Source organism: Bactrocera dorsalis, chromosome 5 (assembly GCF_023373825.1).
Source record: "Bactrocera dorsalis isolate Fly_Bdor chromosome 5, ASM2337382v1, whole genome shotgun sequence".
NCBI lineage: Eukaryota > Metazoa > Arthropoda > Insecta > Diptera > Tephritidae > Bactrocera > Bactrocera dorsalis.
Genome location: NC_064307.1, coordinates 5,315,725 through 5,337,441, shown reverse-complemented (window position 1 = coordinate 5,337,441; position 21,717 = coordinate 5,315,725). Strand labels below are relative to the sequence as shown.

The window sequence follows — 21,717 nt, the reverse complement described above, 5'->3', positions numbered from 1 at the left end:
ATACCCCTATTAGTTTGGCCACCGAAAATAGATGACTGAAAGATTTTTTATTTTGACGGCGTTACATTTATTTAAACCGCTATTGGAAGCTTTCATTTCACAATTCGAGGAAAAACGTCAAAAAGTTAAAAAGAAAAAAATAAAAGCAAACAAGTCCATTTGGTGAAAACATTGGAAACATACATATTGTGTAAATTTACTTAGAGTCTCCGAATTTCTTTTCATTATTTGAAAACAGTAATATATAATCTGTAAAATTCATATAAAAATTGCAAGTGTGTTTAAGTAAACAAAAATGGATAAGGATTGTGTAGAAGAGGTGGAAACACAGAAGGAAAACGACGAAAATATTACAGTGGATGAGAAGTGTGACCATAACTTTGAAGGTATCATTGCAAATAATGGCGTTGGCAAAGAGCAAAAAGATGCAGCAATTATCACGACCTCACGGGAAAAGTTAAAAGATGAATGTTCAAATAAATGCAAGGAGGAAGAGGCGCCAATAATGCCACAGGTGAAATGCGATAATATACCGCTATCTTGCGATTCTGAGAAAACGAATACAGTCAGTTCAAGCAACAAAACTGTAAAAAAACCAGGTTTATCTAAAAAAATCGCCACTCTTCAGGAAAAAACAAAAAACCTTCGTGATAAATTGGGGATCCACCGTAATAAATTGCAACAGCATGCTATAGCTGTTTCAAATATATCGGAAGTTTCTCAAATTAATGACACGTTAGCAGAACAAGCAATGAAATCATTACAAGCCAACATTACTAACTCACTAAATAACAGTATAGCGACAATTTCAGCAAATGAAAATAATCGAAAATTAAAAACTGCCCAAGTACAAGCTCAGTACTCGTCACGCAAGCAATTGCAAGAGAAAGTAGGAGATCTACAAGAGCAAGTTGAAGGCCTGCATGAGTTACTAAATCAATTAACTATTAAAAATCCACAACTTAAGGAGCGCGTTTTAACACTTGCGCATCGTAATCCTAAGCTTCGGCAAATAAAGCTTTTTACAGCAAGTGAAATATCTGCGTCTACTAGTAGAAATGCACAACCATTGCTGACTGCCAAACAAAGAAAAGAATCAGAGGTCTCTAATGCCAGTACAACAACATCACAAAAAGACACAACTTCTGTAAATGACAACGCTAGCGTACAGAAATCTAGCCGAAAACGTAGTCAACGTAAACGTAAAAATAAGCTAACCAAAGACTCGAAAAATCAGAAAAGCGAGATAGAATCTTTAAGCAAATATTTGAATAATATTGTATCCGAATATTTCGGCCCAGAACAAAAGAAAAAGGCGGATGAGTTGGAATTCAAAGGAACTTTTGATGATTTAGAATCGTATGCTCAAACGTTAGTGCAAGCGGGAATAGGACGTATAGTTGAGGAAGAAATACGAATTAATCGTAAGAATAACCGTCAATCTTTTATTACAATGTCCACGGACCGAGAAGGTACCGAACGTGACGGTATAATATTGTTGCCAGTAGCTAGACGCTATGCCTTTGAGGGAGACATAGTGCGCGCCTTCGTGATGAATATGGGTGTAGGAGCTACGCCAACTTCTTCACCAGTCGACACAGTAGCTAAGGAAGGAAGAAAAACGGAAGTCGAAGGAGCGTCAGTAACTGGTGGCAAGGAAACTTCAATTTCTTTAGGTATATATATCTTTTTTAATTTAATTTTTTTATTTTCTTTAAATATAGTTATCTTGTAAGTTATCATGGTAAATTTGTTTATCTGATTCCCTTTTGTAGCTGATGACGAGGATCCGTTCGAAGATACGGAATCCCCTGATTCAGAAAACGATGCAGAAATGGATGCTTCCGCCATTGCCGTCCCAGATAATTGCCCGAAATCGTTTGTGATATCTATCGTAAAACAAACGCCATTACGTGAAATTGTTGGAACTATTTCTTTCAAAAATTCCATGAAATTGAATGATGAGATAAGTTATTACAAACTAAAACCACACGACATGCGTGTACCAATGGTTTACATTCCAGTAAGCACATGTTCTTCGCACATAACAACAGAAAATCAAGATGATGTCTGTGGTTTGCTTTATTTGGTGCGAGTTATTGAAACGGACATTAATGGGCATTGCATTGGCGAATTGCTACAACCTGTTGGTAAAGTTGGTAATGTAGAAGCTGAATTGAAAGCCATTCTACTACATAATGGATTGAAGAATATAAAACCATTTGAGCAGCATTTCAATGACCTGTATGCGCAGCCAGACCCACCTATTAGCGCAGCTGACTTACGTTTTCGGGAAGATTTGCGAGAAAAATGTGTTTTCACAATTGATCCGCTTACAGCCCGTGATCTGGACGATGCTGTCTCCGTAGAGATTTTGAACGACGACATATATGAAATCGGTGTTCATATCTCCGATGTATCTCATTACCTACAAGAAGACAGTGAGTTGGATAATATTGTCAAAGAACGTGCTACATCAATATATTTGGTAAACGAAGTTATTCACATGCTGCCTAAAACATTGTGCTTTAAGTGCTCACTACTGCCAGGCGAAGATAAATTTGCGTTTTCCGTTTTTTGGCGTATAAATAATCATGGTGAAATCATTGGTCAACCGCGTTTTACGCGCACAATTATCAATTCATGCGTCCAACTAGCCTATGAACACGCGCAAAAAGTGATCGACAATCCGAACGAAGATTTTGGCATAGACGATTTTCCCACGATTTGCAATGGCTTCACCGTTAATGACATATGTCCACGTATAAAAATTTTAAATACGATTGCTGAAATATTACGCCAGAAGCGTTTTGATGGTGGTGCATTATCAATCAATAATCCGAAAATACGCTTCAATTTAGATCCCATAACCGGAGAAGCTTTAAGCTATGAGTTGGATAGTCGCCAAGAGGCGAACTTTCTGATTGAAGAATTTATGTTGTTGGCGAATCAATCAGTCGCGCGGTTCATATATGATCGATTCCCTGACATATCCATATTACGTAATCACGGTCCCCCACTTTCGAAATCGATGAAGAACTTGCGTGAAAAATTACTCAGCTTAGGTATGGAGTTCGATTGCTCTAGCTCAAAGGCTGTGTACGCCAGCATGCAGAAACTATGCCGCGAGGCAAAAGATCCCGAAGCAATGGACGCTTGTCTAAGTGCATTGCTCACGAAACCAATGGCACGCGCTAAGTAAGTGTACATTTTATCTATGATTATTTTTTCAAATTGATTTCTTTTTATTAATTTTATTTTGAAATATACATATATATTTTTTTTAATTATAAATTATTTTTTTAAATTATTATTTTTTTAATTTATTAAATATTTTTCAATTGTTTATTAGGTACTTGTGTGGTGAAGGTTAATCGGAAGAGACTGACCTATGACATTATAATCTTTCCTTACCTATTTACATACATTATAGAAGAAAGAAATTGAAAGTTAAAAAAAAGTGTAATTAGAAATGCAATTCGGGTTAAATTATATTTTTTTTTTTCTAAATTTCTTAAATTTTTTAATTTTTTTCAAATTTATAATGTTTTTTTTTTTTAATTTAATATTTCTTTTTGTTAATTTATTCATTTAAAAAAAAAAAAATATTTTTTTTTATTAACTTTTTTTTTTAATTTATTCATTAAAAAAAAAAATTTTTTTTTTATTAACTTTTTTTTTAATGTTTTTTTATTAACTTTTTTTAAATTTTTTTTTATTAACTTTTTTTAATTTTTTTTATTAACTTTTTTTAATTTTTTGAAATTTTTTTTTTTTTCAATTAAATTTTTTTTTTATTTATTAATCTTTTTTCAATTTTATTAAATTGTTTTTTTATTCATTTATAAGGTACTTCTGTAGTGAAGGTAAATCAGAAGAGGCTGACCTATGGCATTATGCTCTTTCCATACCTATTTATACGCATTTCACAAGTCCTATACGACGCTACCCGGATATTCTAGTTCACAGGTATGGTATTGAAATGCGATTACTAATTATTTTAATGCATTTGTCATTTATCTTTGATTCAAATTTTATTTCAGGGTCCTAGCTGCTGCCTTAGACTACTGTCCACCACCCAAACGTAGCCCTGACGAATTGCATATGCTTGCCAAAATTTGTAATGACCAAAAGTACAATGCTAAAAATGCCGGAGACGAATCCATAAATCTTTTCTTTAAACGCTATATTAAGGAAAAACAATCAATTACCATGCGTGCTGTTGTAACAGAAATTTTCCAACATCTGTTGAATGTGGTAACTATTGAAACTGGCCACTCGATCAGCATTAATTTTAAAATGCAAAAAGTGCTGGTGGACACCTCAAACGCCCCGGCTTATGTGCTCATTGCCGAGCGCAATTCAAAGACTCCACCATTAAAGTTGCAATTGTTCTCCACCATCGATGTGAAGCTAGTAATTTGGGATGATAAAGTTTGTGGCTTCTTCGTCTCTCCGGATCCTAAGCAACGGCAAATCAACAGCATAGAGTTGTCAAAGAAGAAACAACAATCAACTGGTAGTGCAAGTAATTCTACGAGTGAAAATAGTGGCGTGCGTAAACAGCGAAATACATCGCAGCGCTCAAAGCAAGAATTGGATGAAAACCAGTCGCCACAACAACAACCACGGACAACATCGGCAAACGCAAAATCGAAGCCAAAGCAAAATGGTAACAACACGAAGAAGAATGACAAACGCGTTTAAACAAGTCCATTTTTAAAAAGACGATAATTTTAGATAACTCACATACATACATACATAATAGTTTGTTTCTAAAACGATTTCTGTTATCCTAATGGAATTTATTTAATTAAATTTAAGTATTGCTTGTAATTGTACGTAAAACGGATTTATGATTAATTTACTTAAAATATACCTCATTAGCTCATCTTGATAGTGACGATATTGTGTTCTATTTCTTTAACTCACTTTAAAAGTACAAATTTCATTTAAAGACAAACTCTTATGTAAATACATATATGAACCTAAAAGAAATCGAACTTTTTTAAACGAATTTCCTGTGGAATTAAATAGAGCTACGAGTTTTAGACGAATGCGAAGCATACGCACAAACATTTTCCGAAAATATGCTCATAATGACCAAAAATCATATATTGTTTAAGTGAAAAAATATTTGGTATGTGATCTTGCTATAATAGAACAATATGAAAGCATAAATGCATGTATTTATATTTTAAGCTATTTTATATAGTTTAACGGTTATTTACAAACAATTGCTATTTGAGAAGCTGAAATAAAAGAACCAAAAAAATGGTAGTTTATATCTTTCATTAGTTTATTTCGGTTAATTGAACAGTTTGTTCGGGGGGGCATGTGAAAAATCATACAATTTCAAGGCAAATATTCGCGAAAAATTCGTCCACTACCAATCTCATTTTAAGTCAGAAAAAATTAGCTTGTGGATTTTCTTATTTCTTTTCACTCGCAGCAAGTCATTTTGGACTTTTTTTGTCCGCTGGTGACATCGACTTTGGTGCACCAAGTCACACATCGTATATTAAATGTTTGCGCCGCCCTCTTATAGAAACGTTCCGAACTTTCTAAAGCACAAACCTCCAAGAAATGGTGCGGCAAAATTAATAGTTCTTACTGTTGCTTAATTAGCTTTAAATGTGTGTTTAATGGGTTTTGTCGTTATAGCTTAAGACTTAAGCTATAATTGTTTTGTGATTTTTTATAAGTGGAAATATGATCACTAAAGTGATTGTACTCATATAAAAATTATACGTATGAACGGGAATTACCATGTTATTTTTAAAATTCGCACTAAGATAACTCATTTTTCTAGGCAATTTTGATTTTTATCGGTAAATATTGATCTTGTTCATTTAATACCGTCCCCACGCCAGTGGGGTCTAAGTAACCGGAACGGACTTTGATATGTATGCGTTAGTTTCCGTGTAAGTTTTTTTCAATGTTATTGAGTTTCGGTAATCCGAATATATTTAAATTACATATAATAAAGTTTTATTATGTAATAAGTTTTACAAGTGTAGTTTAGATAATATATACGATATATAAAAACCGAGCTATAACGATAAATAATGTATTACAATTGAAGAAATATAAATTCAGGATAGGATAGGATCTCTTAGAGCCATTTTGCTTCCTGTCAGGGAGTATGGAGATGCGTTTAATGTAAATGTGACATTGTGTGGTAATTAATGATAAGACTAAATATCTCGGAGCATCAAAACAGCACTTAAAAATTGTCGGCGAGTACTCGAATGCGACTAACGGCTTATGTTTTTCCACTCACCAGGTTATTCCTTTTCAATTAATCTTTGCGCATTTAAGTAGGAATCAAAACGAGTTTACACCTTGGGGATTTTTTCATCTCACGGACAGTACAAATGTGTGTAGGTTGGTATATATAGTACATTGTTAAACTGCAAACATTCAAAAGCAGAAAGCAACGATGTTAAAAAACTTCTGAGCTTATTTTGCGAATATTGCAAGTCGTTCGTTTTTTTTTCATGGATAAAAATATACATATGTATGTATGTACAGATGTTAACATTAATCGGACACTCTCCAAAAGAAAATGCAATTTAAAATATTAAACAAAACATCATTCACCATATCTAATAACAAAAGCAAACATTTGTGCGTTCAATGATTCAACAAGTTATCAATAGATTTGGTTTCAAAACGAGAATTTAAAAACTTCATATACATATGTACATATGAGTTAAAGAAAGACTAGATTTCGTATAATATAAATTCCCAGTCTCTCTTTTTAGGGTGTGCAAATTAAATTACATAAGTACATGTTTTCTTCTAAATCTTTTTAACACACTCAAAAATATCTAAATCAAATCTATTTATAGTCCAAGTCTAAGTTCGTAAGTATCACGCAGTGAAATCAACGAGTTATAGACTACTTTGTAACTAGTGTGTGGATAGATTATAATAGCAAAGTTTGTTCAGCCTCATCGATTGCTTATCAATCTACTAAAGTTCTAAGTATAAAACTTGTATAAGAGAGAAGTCGAACTGCGATTTATGTAGGTATGTTCGTATGTATGTATGTATGTATTTCTTAGCCAAGAGTAGGCTTGAGAGCATCGTGGCAAAGTAGAATCAATATTGATACGTAAATATGAATATGTGAACATAATGTGGACACTTGTAGTTTGAATGTACATCCATATGTATGTTTGTATGTACGTATGCATGTATGTATGTAGGAGTTTGAGCTGAGTAATGGGGTTTTGCTTGATCTTCCCAATGACGCTGCGTATAAAACCGGCAGTGAAATATAATTTACGGTAAGTTAATCGCAGAAGGTTGCCGGGGAATAACACACGCTGTTCACTAATATACGCGCGCTCAGATTTATTTGCATACGAAATTCGGAAAGTGCACGGAGATAAACATGAATTCGAAATTAGCTATATTGTGTATTTGTGGTATGTGTTTTTGTTTGTTGAATTTTTTCGTAACGTAATAAAGAATAAAGATTTTTTCCTAATGTTAAATATTAAAAATTTGCTTTCTTTGCTTGCGTTTAGTGCAAATGTGCGCGCTGGCAAGTGGGCGTCCCCAACAGTGGCAGTGGGAGGGTCCAATTTTTTCGAATCCATTTTTGCCTGATCGCCCTGGTAAGCGCCTATTTGATTATTATTACTAACAAGCAACAATACCTAAAATGGAATTCTCTTTTGCATCACTTGGCTTAGGTGCCGGCACTACGACTACCACTCCTGCTCCGCCCGCCTCGTCGACAACAGTGCCTTCGCCTCGTTATCTAGCCTGTTTGAGGGCCTGTCCCACCACCATGGAATACAATCCTGTTTGCGGCAGCGACAGTCAGAATTATCACAACCACGCTCGTCTGGACTGCGCCGCACGTTGCGGTCAAGGTTGGTATTAAACGCTGCTCACAGCACTGAATGCTTTTGCCTTCACTTTATTGCTAAAATACCTACTCAATTTGCTTTTATTCCTTTCAGATGTTGTTTTTGTGCGCATGGGAACCTGTAATGCCTTATAAATGGCTGAGAGCGCGTTTTTAACGAACATAAATCGCATTCGGGAAGTTGAAAAAATTTATATTTGCAACTGAATCGAAAGTAATGTTAAGTTAAAATAGGCATCATCTGTAACATAGCTTAAGTTAGCGACTGATCCGCTTATAAACATGCGCTCACACACACACTTTATTGCGTGAATGTTTATTAGTCTTTATATTTTGGCGTCTAATTAATTTTATGGAATGTTGTTCCAACGAAATTTAAACAAATAAAATCATTATGTATACACATATACACGCATGTGTTAAAATATCGGCAATTATGGCGAGATGTCCATTATCAAAGGTTATCAGTTGCTGTTTCATTCAAAGTAAATCTGAACTAAAGCGCTGCCTTGTTTTCGTCAATCAAAGCCAGCGAGCTTTTTAGCAGAGAGAATTGCTTAAAATTTGTGTAATGTAAACACAATAATAATATTTACAAATACATATTTATGCCAAGAGGGTATATTTAGTTTGTCAAGAGGTTTTTACCAACCGGTAGGAAAATTGTGGGTGCCTATGAAGTTATGTAGTCGATTTAGCTAAGTATGTGCTAACTAATCCTCAGTTTTTTGGATATACATATGTACATAGATTTGATGATTTTATCTATAAGAAGCTGCTCATTTGCCAGAATCATCGATGGTCCAATACCACTATAGCATATAGGTGCCATTAAACTGACCGATCAAAATCAGGATAAAGATCTCTTTATATACTTTTTTCTATAAGAAATGCACCTGTAAAGAATATAATAGTTTTGGCGCAGCCGTAGTTTGTCTTGTTTTTAATTTACGAAAAAAAAAGTTTTACAAACAAAATAACAATAAACAATAAATTTAGACATGGTAAAAATCGAAGAATTCACCTTTAGAGTCTCACAAAACGACGCGTATCTCAATTACTAATGAATATTTTGACGTGAAATTTAGCATAGATGTCACTAACAGTACTGCCAACTTACAGGACCGTTACATTGACCGATTCGAAAAACGTGCGAAGTATAAATTACCTTTCAATTCGATCACAGTAGGATGTACATAAACCTCTTGAGGTTTAAACAGGTCTCACGTGAGCTCAGCGCAGCTATTTTGGCACATGGCGTATCCTAAGCAGTCCGCACTTAAATCTCATACTTCGAAGCAAACGGAGTTATTATCATCCGCAATGGATTTGTGGTGGCTTTGCCGATTTACGAAGCTTTTATTGGTACTCAGCAATTTTCATTCAGGTTTGATGACCCATACTATTAAAAAAAGAAACGATCGAGCCAGCTAGATAATTGTCTCATATTGTAAGATCAGCTCAAATGACGCATATTTTGGAATTGTTTTATGGATATTTTATTGTTTTGAGCGCTCTTGACATGAGCAATCAAAAAGGTTAACTCAGCGCTCATAACATCACATCGGAATGAGTGTAAATAAGATCAGTAGACAAACATATGAATCTACAAAAAGATCTACAACATTTAAACATAACTACGCAAGTGTCTACATACAAACAGACATACATACATACATACATACATATATCTAAGTATATTTACAAGCGAGTATCTGCAAAAGTATTATAATTTTATGCAACTCAGTGGATTCGAAAGATCAGTAGAGAATCGACATTTGGAGAGAAAAGACGCTATTAACACGAAAGCACTACACCAGTAAACTAATAAGTAAAAACAACTACAACTGAATATAAATATAATAAGTGTGCCAATTAAGATATTCAACTGAAAGAACAACAAATTTACCGGAGAAATTGAAAACATGAAAACGTTACGGAATACTTTCGCGCTTGGTAAGTTTTGATTCCACATTCGTGTACAAAAAAATTGTAAATCCAGAAATTAACAAAAATTTTATTACTTTTATAAATATTTTTCGAATGAGATCAGCCGCAATAATAGTTAGCTGTGCAACATTTGTTGCTGCTTTGCCCCGGCCAGCTAACGATCCCAACGCCGAGTATGAATTGATAAGCGGTGGCGCCCAGGTTGGTCCTAAGCCCACTTTTGTACCGGTAACGCGAAAACCGCTGATAATTAACACCCCACCGCCGACTCCAGCCAACTCGAAGAACTTCGCCTTTGACCCGATCACCAAAACATGGACTCTAGTGAAGAAGGACGCTCCCATACCATCGGAAGGCACACTCATATGGAACCAAAGCAACGACAAATGGTTGACCGAAACAGCCAGGCGCGTCTAATGATGCCAACGACATTTATGGATGATTAAAAGTAATTTTTGAAGCAAATGCAATTGTTTTTATTTTTAAGGTCATATGCAAATGTGCACTGATGTGATAATGTGTAACTGTTTTAATTGATCACTTCACAAACACACATACACATATGTACACATTTGTATTTGTTAATATTTTTATTGTTGTAAATTTGTTTTATCAGAAAAACAAAAGAAATCATTGCACTTTATATATATATCGATTCGTAAGTATATAGACATTTAACACAGTTTATTTGGTTGAAATTAAATTTCCGCTTTTTTCTTACAAAAATAACGCCAGTGTTATGAGAAATACATTAAAGCTTTTCTTAATAATCATTTCGTAAAGTCAAAATCTCCAACTATGTGGTTCAACACTGAAAGGTTGCTTTCTGCTCGAGATGAATTTTTATTCGACACATTTCTTCAGCTGTAAAATTTAGTTTCTTGCTTGCACTGTCCGCAAAGCTGTCTAATTTTTGGCCGATCGCGCGCAATTGCTCGCGCAGCGCCATCACTTCGGCGCGCACATCCGAAATGCCATTGACCTGGCTCTTAAGCTTTACGGCCACATCGCTTTCGGCCATTAACTGATCGTGCACATTGGTAGCCGAACGCGGTCGTAACAAGCAGTCGTTTTCGCGCACCGTAATCGTAATATGCGGTTCCTTTAAATCGTTACTTGATTTTTTATTATTTATATTATTGTTTTTCGTTACGGAGTTTGCTGATGTTTTATCAGCCGACGACCCAACTGGTATGGCAGTGCAACGCTTTTTTTCTTCATACTGTCGCTGTAAGCTCTGATTGAACATGTTGTAGTTACTTTCGAGCTTTCGCCGACGTAAACTCAAATTGCGATCGCGTCGCTCAGCCACCAGCTTGTAAATATTCAACTTGATGTCCTCGGGTAATTGATTGTCACGCGGATCATTTGGCCGAGTCACGAACTGTAATTTGTTGCGTGAAGTGCGTAATAGCGCGCTACGCTTGCAGAGTTGCATTAACTTTACTGGTGCTCGGCGAAGTAAGCGTGAGAAGAATAAGCTTTCTAGTCGTGAAATAAGCTCTGCCTGACGCACCAACCGATCTAGGGTGGCCGATACTTGTAGACCCTGAATGTCGCTGACAGCCAAACCCACCATAAGGTTAGTGAGTATGACCGTCACGAGCAATACAAAGCAGAGAAACAAAATATGTGAGGTAACTGGAAATTTAACGGGTATATCACCATAAAATATATCCTCAAACTCCAGTTCACCGGACATCATTGTGATGGCTTTGAGCAGCGACCTAAAGCAGCATGAAATATTTATGAAGTATTAATTCTCAATCAGTATTATTATCGGTATTTACCATGTGATATTCTCAAATGGTGGATAGTCGTTGAATAGCACCGAGAAGCTGAGGCAGAAGGCAATCAATAAACAGATATAGGCCAAGAGGAATTTGCAAAAGTTACCGGCAACTGGAAAATATTATGAAACCCCGTTAGGTGATTGAGTATTATTTGAGATGTAATGTATACTAGATATGCATGATCAAATCTTGAAAGTAAAAGAGCATTAACATTCTACAACTGGGCTCGAAGTTGGTCCAATTCTTCTCCCCTTCTCTTACCTTTTGTGAACATTTGCACATAAACGCCGAATATGGGGAAGCGTCCTACTAGCATCATTAGCTCCAGCCAAACTAAATACACCACAATAGCCGCCACATGATGTTGCCAAGTGGGCACCGCCAACAAATTTGTGGGGATCAGAATCTCTGGTGTCTAAAAGTAAGCACGATTACACAAAAAAATCAAAAATTAAACGGTCATGAGCGCTTATCTACCACACACAGCAAGACACCAAACACGATGGCCCACTGTAGCCAATTCTCCCAGTACTTCGCATAGCCTTGTAAGCCGTGAGCCATCTACAATCAAGCGATAAAAGTTAATATCACACGCTTAATTATACATTAGTAGACTACATAAGCAGGACTACATATTTACCTGAAAAATTTCTTTACCCATCAATATTAAATTCAGTATTATAACGAAATAGCCCACTGTGCTTATGTACGCAGGCGCTTCACACTTCGGATTCTTATCACAGTTGCGTGCATATACACCCACGATGTACATTGTGAATAGGAAGACATAGATTGCATGATAAAGTAGACTCATCAGAAAGAATTTTCGTATGCGGCGCCATTTTAGAAAAAGAAAAGTCTCACACAATGGATGCATCAATAAACGCTTCTGGCCGACTTCGATTAACGACAGAAGCAATTCAGTCTCTCCACGTTCAAATGATGTTGGCGGCACCAACAGACGAAAATCCAATTTGATTTCACAGTCTACGTCACCGATTTCGTGGTCATTTACCTTAATTGAACTATCCATTTTGGCCGTCAGTTTCGGTATAATCTCAGGTGTACGGCGCACGATGAAAGACAAAGCGGACACATTGCCCGAGGTGCGAGCCGTTATATCTGCGCCATGTTCTGTAAGTTTAGAAAGTACGCTTACAAGTGATTCAGAGGTGTTGAGAAAAGGCCTTTAATAATCGATAAATTCACTATCCCATTTAAAGAATTGCGAATTTACAAATTAAATTTGAATTAAACACAGACACTGAAGTTTGTAGTCACACACGTGGCTAAGCACACAACCTCGAAAGCTTTAATCCCAATATATTCTTCTGACTCTATACTTTGGTTGAAAAGAGAGCTCGAAATAGAAGATGTCTGGCAAGCATGCTATATGGTCCTTTAACTCAAATCTCTCGGGCAGATTTTCGGTTCCGTAGTTCTTTATAGTGAAGTTTAATCATAGAGAGCTCTCCTCCACTTCTTCTCTTAGCAAGTCAATTACCATATATGTAGTTGTAAACTGAAATTTAGACAGCATCCATATAACCAGAGCAACTTACCAATGAAAGTGTAGACGCAATTACTGAACTCATTCAAGGCCGCTATATGCAGAGGCGTATAACCATAATTATCCGCTTTGTTGACATTGGCACCCGCTTTCAATAAAGCATTACAACAGTCCAAACTACGAGATTGTTTGACGATTGCAGCATGCAAAGCGGTGCGACCGTCCCTGTAGACAGCATTCACGTTGGCGCCATGCTTGATCAGTAAATCGACAGTTTCGATGGATTGCGATAGACAAGCCAAATGCAGTGGGGTCTGGTGGCTGGCATTACGACAATCCACTTCCGCACCGTGCTCCAGCAGCAAACGTACACATTCGACGTAATCATTCTCAGCGGCTGCGTTTGAACGAAATGGAGAACAGGTGTGAATTGACAGTGAAAATTGACAGCTGCTAATCGTACATATAACATACCCAAGTGCAAGGCTGTCAGTTTCCCTTCACCGAACTGGGAGCGCACATCTGCACCATGATTCAAAAGCAGTTCCACACATTTACTGAAGCCTAATGCGCAAGCGGTGTGCAGCGGCGTTTCTGTGTAAACCTATGACATAGGAAGAAACATTCTTAGGGGCTTAAAAGTTCTTTGTTTAAGAGGGATGGAAGGTACATATGTGTTTAGTAGGGGTAAGAAATAGGAACTAGAATAAGGAATGTGACGCAAATGTCACCTACCTGTGGCGTGTTGGGATCTGCGCCATATTTGAGCAACGTCTCCACACATTCGACAGCGTTGCGATCGATAGCGAAATGCAATGCCGAACGCTTCTCAATGCCAATGTTGATGTGCGCTTTCCGTTTCAGTAGCAGCAAAATGCATTCCACGCTCTTTGCACTATCCACGCCGTGACGGTTCAACGCAATTTATATATGCCGGCGCATGGAGCCGGCCAAAACGAAAGGGGCGGGGTGTTCGTGATCGTGATCGCGGTTGCGTTTGAATTGGCGCGCATACAACCGCCGCAAGGCCAGGAATAAAGCGAAAAATTTATAATATAAATAAATAATGTTTTCTTTTCTATTGGCGTCAAAAAATATTTGGTCTAATTAAAATTTGTTTATATGCGGATGACATACATATGCACATACCATACAATGTGTATGATGTGTGAATAAAGCGCAGCGCCGAATTGTCGATGCGCTGACAACACCTCGATAAGTGTTCGTTGACTCACCTGGCAGCACAGTGTAGAGGTGTTACCTCCTTTTTGCCATCAAAACGATTAGGATCAGCACCACGGTCCAACAAAACCTTGGCGATGTGCGCATTTCCACGACAGCAGGCGAAATGCAGCGGCGTGCGACCTCTTAAGTCCTTACAATTGGGATCGGCGCCATAGTGATCGAGCAAGAGTATAATATTCTCTGTGCAACCATAGATCGAGGAATACAGTATCGCTAAGTTGGCGTCGTTGGTGGCTGGTGTAAGTGCTGCTTAATGGCGAAGAAAAAATAAATTGAGAAACTTTAAGTTGATTGCGATCGGTCGTCGGTAACTGACCCATAAAGCAATTTGTCTTAACCATTTCGAATATGGCAATCGAATTCGGCACTAGACTGAGCGTCTCCTCGATCTCAAGCTGGTCCCAGATCATCTGATGCTGCTGCTGCCACAGTAAGATCTCATGCGCTTCATCGCTGAATACAGCATCGCTGTTGCTGCTGTTCTCGCTGGAGATGCTGCGCTTATCGAAAAAGAAATCGTGTGTTTCATGACTCTCCGAATTCCACTTGAGATCGTTCTCCTGAAAACAGTTCGATTTCAGATATTGATTATTTGGCAAACATCTTTTTGAAATTATTATATGTAAGATGTAGTCTTTATTCCTTACAATAATGGAAAAGCGCACATTTTCCATGATCACTGGCGTTGGAACGCTTCCGTTAGGTTTTGCACTTAGCTCACTGAGTCGAGTAGATGCTTGAGAAGTTAGCGTATGAAAGTAGAAGGATTTTGGCCACAACTGTCAATTGATTCAAATGAAAGCAGAGTGATTCATATGAAAAGCACTTGGTATGAAGCAGCACTCAGTGCCATATTGGCATTAACTCATTTCGCCACAAATAGACCGCGTAAAAGAAATTCACAATCCAGCAAATAGCACTCCAGTTGTGGGCACATGAACACACACACATATATATTTATACATATATTAATATATTTTGACTATTTAAATATGTTCTTATTTTTTAACATTCATTGATCGATTCTGCTGTAATTTATGTGTTTGCAAATCAATAAAACTTATTCAAAATTTCTATACAAAAAGCAGCGTATATCTGGATATCTATGTATGTATGCAAGTGTGCATATGTCCATATAAATAAAGAAATCTTTTTTCTTTCTGCAATTCTTTTCATATCACTAACAATAACGGGGTGTTGATTTTTAAATCCGTATAATTAGAATGTAAACATTATGACGTTTTCATTGATCTTATTGGATTTGGAAGCAGCGTAAGACTTTTCCGATTTTTCAAATTCAACGCAAACCGTTCGCACCGAAGTGCTAAGAAGAACTGAGTGTTTACACTTTTAGCCACAATTTCGGTTGGCGATCTTCTGTTGTTGCATACTTAGCCACTCAGAAACCACTTCCAATTTTCATATTCAAATACACACTCAACTACATACAGACATATATTTTTCATTTATACATTTGAATGTACTTACATGAACCAAATGTGCTCGTTGGAGATCGCCTGCCGCAAAGTTTGGCCCACAGACTGGCTGGAAAAATAAACAATAATGCTGGAGAATTTCGACAGGCCTGCACTCATTCGGTTGGGTTCTTCAGACTACGTAAACACTAAATAAAGTTCTGACATACAACATGGGTTGAAAAATAATATACTCGTATTTAAGAGATCGTGGTGCTTGCCTTTGAGCACTAACCTTGGCTAGAATACTTTCAAAATGTTAACGACATTTTAGCCAATTTTCCTCAAGTTTTTGGGCTCAAAGTGATGCTAACTCTGCTATGTTACAAGGTCGGCCGATATTTTTTGGAATTCTAGTGGAACTATTTTCATCGCCTATCTCAAACACTATAAAACCATCAATAAATAAAATTACTATTTAATCAAATTTGACCTGGATTGATATTTTATGGTATTTTAACAAAAGCATGCTAATGCTTAATCCGATTTTCCATATACTTGTATTTCACATAAACCTCGGTTGGGTTAGCCTTTAGTGCCTTCAACTAATTTAAGTTGTTTCGGCTCATTCGCTAGATTATCGGACAGTCATATTCCCTGTCTTATACGTAAACTCACGTGTAGTCACCAGTAATCATACATTTGATGAATATAGGGTCCTCAGCTACGTTGTCAAGTATCTATTGTATATTTCGATTTCTAGTTCACGTCGTTATTGCAAAGGATTCAGCTTCGTAACCAAAACATTATCCAAATTGTACTGGGTCGATCAGTAATAGTAGTTGAGATTCTCTGCCATCTCTTTGATGCAAAAATTATAGCTTTCATGTACTGCTTCATTCACAGAGGTGGATGGACGCCTCACATATCATGACAAGTTTTAGTTGACTTCACAACCTTCACTGAATGATTCTGCAACTTTCAAGTAAACTCGTTGTAAAGAATCGACAATATAATTTTTTCACTAATAAAAATAATAACATTTAGAACAATGCGTCGAATGATGATCTTTCGGATCAGCTAATCGACAGATCGGAAGATCTAAAAAAATAAAAATAAAATAAAAATTAATTAGACGTTCCTTTTTCTTTACTTGCATAGACATCGCTTACGCGTGCTATAGCCGAATTAACAACAGCGCGCCAGTCGTTTCTTCTTTTCGCAATGTGTTGGCAATTGAAGATTCCAAGCGAAGCCTGGTCTTTCCTAAGGAGTGTAGGTCTTCCACGACCTCTGCTCCCTCGACGTTTAGACCCACTAAAAAGGTTTGTTCGAATTTTATTTTATTGATTCGCTCAAGAGTAACAGTTTCTTCGATTAGTAAAACAAGGTGCATGAAAACATTTTAGCGCATACAAGTTCAGCCTGGTGTCAGGCAGGCTGTTATTCAACATGGTTTTGAATTTTTTGATGCGATAAACTTGAGGGACGAACAGAGGCATATGCCTTGAAGATTTGGTTTATAAAACTTAAAGCTGTTAGCGATTTCACTGCACAAGCAAGACTAAAAATCAACATGTCCCACAGATCGTCTACACCTATTTTGAAGAAATCGATGAGTTTTCCTATTAAGGCAGCGTTATCCGAAAATACGTGATCGGTAATGTCCAAACGTTGCCCTGCGATCGTTGTGTTGGATAAAGTTTGGAGATTGACTCATATGTATATTTGTATATCCAGACGTACGAAGATAAAGCTATGTATTTGATTCAAGCGTAATTCTGTTGTCTTTCAGGAGCGTGAGACGTGAGACATTACAGCGATTATTTCGCAAATGCTGCAGTCTTTGCGCAACCGATCTAAATGGTAATGGATCGGCCATACTTTGCGAAAATCACACAACAACAGCGCTGGATTGGAATTTTACAAGAAGTCAAAGACGCGCCGAAATTAAATTTCTAGCGATAAATAAATCTGATTATGATTTCTCTGTTGAGACCCAATGTTCCTATCCAGGTACTATGGAAAAATATGTCCTATCACCTAAAATTTAAAATAACGTGGCATCACTTTTCATAAATTTACAATCGAAGGAAACGATATTGAAACAAAACTTGAGTTTTGGTTATAAAACGGTTATATATTGGTTATATTTAGCAGCGGAAGCTGAAAATTTTATGCTACGTATACATATGTACATATAAATGTATACATACATATGTAATATGATGTAGTGAATCGTAAGCAATAAAAAACTCAGTTTAGTCCAGTCATTTAAGCTTAAATTAGGTAAGAATCTCGGAATTCGATATACCCATTTATATGTCTGTAAATACATACTATATGTATGTACATACATATGTAGGTGAACTTACTATAATTACTGGACTAATTTTGCATTTTAGGTGACGATCTGTATGAATGTACGAATATCTATGGCACGTTTTTTTCAGATTTGTACGAAGCCACAGGCATACATATGTTTATATTATATGTATATTCAAATACAAACGAATATAAACACAATCACATGCACAAATGGACTATATAAAAATCAAACTTCATTTATTTTCGATCATTTGGAGTAGTTTGTATAAATTGTGGTCATATGTTTTATGAATGTATAAAATATATTTAAGTGCAACGATACGTTGGTATATATACATATGTATACATACGTACGTATGTATTTTCATGTCATTCGATCGCATACGTTTGTAAATACGCATGTACATATGTACATAAGTTTATTCCTTATGAATTGACGAACCGCCGTGTAGCAGCTGTTAGGCAAAAGGGAAGAAACCAGTACAACACGGACATAGATACACACATAAGTGTAAGTATACTCATATACATACATATGTGTGTATGTACACTTATTATGTTATTCGCATTTACCTGTAAAAAGGCAAACACACCAATTATGTGAACTTCATTTATCAAAGAAGGGATGTTATTCGTTTACCTTCGAAGATGTTTCTTTTAAAAGTTCTCACGCTTAACACGATCGACCTTGATCGCCAAATCCGTTACTTTAAACTAAAAAGGAATGTTTGCGAATATTCTTAAAAATACCTAGCATTTTGGGAAGTTACACATATAGATGCATGCATACATATGTACATATGTAAGTATATACATTGAAATGTACTCATTAATAACGGAAGCCAAGTAAATTAATAATTTATAAGCCTATTAATAATGAACGTGGTCTTATTTATGAATTGATCGTTATTTACTTATTTACTAACATTTTTATTTCACAAAAATAACAATAGATATAAAACAATCAATGTATTTTAATAATAAAAAATAGCATTTTATTTGAAAAACGCAGTTTTGATTTTGAATTACAGCTTCTGTTTTTTTAAACTTTTCTTACTTTTTAAATCAATATATATTTTTTAATTCATATGAATATAATTTGGGACATTTTTTACAAAAACATAGTTGCAATTCTGTGAAATGAAAATAAGTATCTTAAAAATAAATAAGCAAATAGAGTGAAACTCCTCCTAACTGGACATCTACCGCCGCAGTGTTTTTGTCCAGCTATAATAATGCTAAAAACTAACGAGTAAATCAAAAATGTGTTTTTAGAGTATCGAAAATGAACAGAAATCGTAATTTATAAATATTCTATGTTTTATAAAATTGTGTACATATCATTTAACTGACAAATTTGTATTATGTTAATATACTTATGCTCGTAGGCATAAGTTAAATCCAAGTTTACATTTAATTATAGGCATTACAAAAGTTTAATTTGGTTGAAAAAATTTAATTATGGTCGACTGTTTAGGCCTTGATTGGTTAAGCTTAAGGAGTTGAGTTTCAAAATGAGTTTCTACATTCTTTAAGAGATTGAAGGCTATAAAGTCATCTTTTGCAAATTGCTTCAATAAAGCAATGTGCTCAAATGCGTCTTTGTACGAGACTATTGGCTCGGCAATTTCTTCAATTGTTTCGTCATCGGAGTCACTCATCTCTGCAAGGTCTGGTTCAACTTGTATTTCAATAGAATTCTCTTCAGTAAAGACAACTTTATCAATTTTAACAAAATCGTCAAAATTAAAAGGAATTACATTTTTTAAATTTCTGTACGAGGCCTGAAATTTATCATCCTCGTCATCAAAATCGGGCACATTTTGATTGGTTTGTGGGAAACCAGCTTTAAGAAAGCAGTTTTTGATGGTTGTGGCTTTAATTTTATTCCACGAGGTTTGAATGAAGTATAAAGCTTCAAGAACATTAATAGAATTTGCTAACTCTGATGCCGAACTGGCTGAATCGATTTTTGGGAGCAAGTGTTGTAACATTAAGCTTCTATATTCAATTTTAAAATTTTGTATTATGCCTTGATCAAGAGGTTGGCAAACTGCAGTTGAAATTGGCGGCAAGAAAACTATTTTAACGTTTGTAAAGTTCATATGACTATGATGTGATGCTGCATTATCCAAGAACAAAATAATTTTCCGATTTTGTAATTTCATTTTCCTATTCAGCTGAGTTAGCCATGTAGTCATGATTTCACGAGTCATCCATGCTTTGTTGTTAGATTGCCAATCCACTGGAAGTTCATTTAAAGAAAGATGTTTAAATGGTCGAGAAAGGGTTTCCTTTCCAACGACCAAAAGCTGTTCCTTTTGTCCAGCCATGTTTATACAAAATAGTATTGTCAGCCTCTCCTTACTTAATTGGCCGCTCATACATTTTTCGGACTTAAGACGGAGAGTTTTGTCAGGTAATGCCCGAAAGAATAGTCCGCTTTCGTCGGCATTGTAAATGTCTTCTGGCTGGTAGTCGCGGAGCAGAGATGGTAACTTTGCCTTGAATTGCTCAACATCCATCGAGCTTACATCTGAAGTTTCACCAGATATGCTCCTAAAAGCAACATTATTTCGTATGCGCCATCGATTTAACCATCCATCTGATGCAGCAAAATTTAATACACCCAACTTCTGCGCTACTTCTTTCGCCTTAGCTTGTACAATCGGACCAGAAATAGGAATGTTTTGTCTTCTAGCCTTAGTGAACCAGTCAAAACATATTTTGTCAATATCAGATCCTCCTTCCTTTATAAAACTTCTCTTTTGATGAACATTAGCTCCAGACTCCCATTTAGAACGAATGGTTTCACTATTTTTTTTAATTTCTGCAGCTTGCGATTTGCTAATATAGAACCTTCAAATATAAATAAATTGTAAACAATTGAATTCTTTACTGCATTAAACTTTACCTTTTCGCAATCTCACGAACACTTATTTTTTCTTTCTCGAACACATTAATTATTTCCATTTTATCTTTAATAGATAAAACATTTTTTGTCGGTGGCATTTTGCGGCTTTGGGATAGATAAATTAATCTTTTAAAACACAACACGATCCAGCCAGTCAACTTAACTACAGAAACTATTTGCCAAACTATAAATTAAATAAACTCTTTTAAAGAGAGCTAGCTACAAATTACAAGTTAAGAATTGCTTATGTGTGAAAATATGAATGAAAACAATGGGTTCATGAAATTTGTCCTGTTTTGGGAGCTGTCCGGTTTTAGGAGCTGTCCGATTATGAGGGCTGCCCATATTGGTAATTTTCACTGTATTTTCATATTAAAAAGATACGTTTGTACAGTATTACATACAGTATATAGTGTGTTTATATATGTTTTAATATTTACCTATCGTTTATAAAACTGTCCATTATTATCATGTTAAATGTTAAATGTTTAATAAGTATTTTATAAATTTGTAATTAATAAAAACATGAATTTTACTTGTCGTCTGGCAACATTTCAACGTTTTCCTGATATTTCTCCGAATTTTAGGAAACGACCAGAAAGCGATAAAACAACGAATCGTATAAAATAACAAATAAATTCCAGGTGCAATTTTTACTTGGGAATTACGAAAATATA

At 35.7% G+C, this 21,717-nt stretch overlaps 5 protein-coding genes across 6 annotated transcripts; 3 read left to right on the top strand and 2 right to left on the bottom strand.

Moving 5' to 3' along the window:
• The first annotated feature begins 99 nt into the window (after positions 1-99).
• LOC105226464 (DIS3-like exonuclease 2) lies at positions 100-5,280 on the top strand. Its single transcript, XM_011205342.4, has 4 exons — positions 100-1,676; positions 1,776-3,198; positions 3,850-3,969; positions 4,044-5,280. Exons 1-4 carry the CDS (start codon positions 296-298, stop codon positions 4,705-4,707), a joined length of 3,588 nt encoding a protein of 1,195 aa, XP_011203644.2. The 5' UTR covers positions 100-295; the 3' UTR covers positions 4,708-5,280.
• Positions 5,281-7,277: 1,997 nt separating this feature from the next.
• On the top strand, positions 7,278-8,294 carry LOC105226465 (uncharacterized). Its single transcript, XM_011205343.4, has 4 exons — positions 7,278-7,436; positions 7,539-7,628; positions 7,707-7,889; positions 7,980-8,294. Exons 1-4 carry the CDS (start codon positions 7,403-7,405, stop codon positions 8,018-8,020), a joined length of 348 nt encoding a protein of 115 aa, XP_011203645.2. The 5' UTR covers positions 7,278-7,402; the 3' UTR covers positions 8,021-8,294.
• A 1,354-nt stretch (positions 8,295-9,648) lies between these two features.
• LOC105226467 (uncharacterized) lies at positions 9,649-10,564 on the top strand. The gene is made up of 2 exons (XM_011205345.4): positions 9,649-9,841; positions 9,939-10,564. The coding sequence occupies exons 1-2, from the start codon at positions 9,811-9,813 to the stop codon at positions 10,250-10,252; spliced, it is 345 nt and encodes a 114-aa protein (XP_011203647.2). The 5' UTR covers positions 9,649-9,810; the 3' UTR covers positions 10,253-10,564.
• A 70-nt stretch (positions 10,565-10,634) lies between these two features.
• Positions 10,635-15,763, bottom strand: LOC105226466 (transient receptor potential channel pyrexia). Of its 2 annotated transcripts, none has more exons than XM_011205344.3 (11): positions 15,031-15,763; positions 14,700-14,943; positions 14,374-14,629; positions 13,874-14,033; positions 13,613-13,742; positions 13,191-13,535; positions 12,269-12,762; positions 12,106-12,189; positions 11,890-12,043; positions 11,626-11,737; positions 10,635-11,562 (listed from the first exon to the last, which is right to left on the bottom strand). In XM_011205344.3, exons 1-11 carry the CDS (start codon positions 15,055-15,057, stop codon positions 10,641-10,643), a joined length of 2,928 nt encoding a protein of 975 aa, XP_011203646.2. In that variant the 5' UTR covers positions 15,058-15,763; the 3' UTR covers positions 10,635-10,640. The 2 variants fall into 2 exon arrangements, with proteins under 2 accessions (XP_011203646.2, XP_019845914.2); XM_019990355.3 differs by having other exon boundaries at positions 12,644-12,762.
• Positions 15,764-19,098: 3,335 nt separating this feature from the next.
• Positions 19,099-21,372, bottom strand: LOC105226468 (tigger transposable element-derived protein 6). Its single transcript, XM_011205347.4, has 2 exons — positions 21,041-21,372; positions 19,099-20,985 (listed from the first exon to the last, which is right to left on the bottom strand). Exons 1-2 carry the CDS (start codon positions 21,136-21,138, stop codon positions 19,563-19,565), a joined length of 1,521 nt encoding a protein of 506 aa, XP_011203649.2. The 5' UTR covers positions 21,139-21,372; the 3' UTR covers positions 19,099-19,562.
• Positions 21,373-21,717: the final 345 nt, after the last annotated feature.

Bases quoted from the DNA above. Each gene is read 5' to 3' on its own strand.
- LOC105226464 (XM_011205342.4), top strand. From the start codon at position 296: ATGGATAAGGATTGTGTAGAAGAGGTGGAAACACAGAAGGAAAACGAC. The intron at 3,199-3,849 runs GTAAGTGTACAT...TTCATTTATAAG, and splicing joins AAACCAATGGCACGCGCTAA to GTACTTCTGTAGTGAAGGTA. The intron at 3,970-4,043 runs GTATGGTATTGA...ATTTTATTTCAG, and splicing joins CCGGATATTCTAGTTCACAG to GGTCCTAGCTGCTGCCTTAG.
- LOC105226465 (XM_011205343.4), top strand. From the start codon at position 7,403: ATGAATTCGAAATTAGCTATATTGTGTATTTGTG. The intron at 7,437-7,538 runs GTATGTGTTTTT...GCTTGCGTTTAG, and splicing joins AGCTATATTGTGTATTTGTG to TGCAAATGTGCGCGCTGGCA. The intron at 7,629-7,706 runs GTAAGCGCCTAT...CACTTGGCTTAG, and splicing joins ATTTTTGCCTGATCGCCCTG to GTGCCGGCACTACGACTACC.
- LOC105226467 (XM_011205345.4), top strand. From the start codon at position 9,811: ATGAAAACGTTACGGAATACTTTCGCGCTTG. The intron at 9,842-9,938 runs GTAAGTTTTGAT...GAATGAGATCAG, and splicing joins ACGGAATACTTTCGCGCTTG to CCGCAATAATAGTTAGCTGT.
- LOC105226466 (XM_011205344.3), bottom strand. From the start codon at position 15,057: ATGGAAAATGTGCGCTTTTCCATTATT. The intron at 14,944-15,030 runs GTAAGGAATAAA...AACTGTTTTCAG, and splicing joins ATGTGCGCTTTTCCATTATT to GAGAACGATCTCAAGTGGAA. The intron at 14,034-14,373 runs GTGAGTCAACGA...CGGCGTGGATAG, and splicing joins CCTCTACACTGTGCTGCCAG to TGCAAAGAGCGTGGAATGCA.
- LOC105226468 (XM_011205347.4), bottom strand. From the start codon at position 21,138: ATGCCACCGACAAAAAATGTTTTATCTATTAAAGATAAAATGGAAATA. The intron at 20,986-21,040 runs GTAAAGTTTAAT...TTATATTTGAAG, and splicing joins GTTCGTGAGATTGCGAAAAG to GTTCTATATTAGCAAATCGC.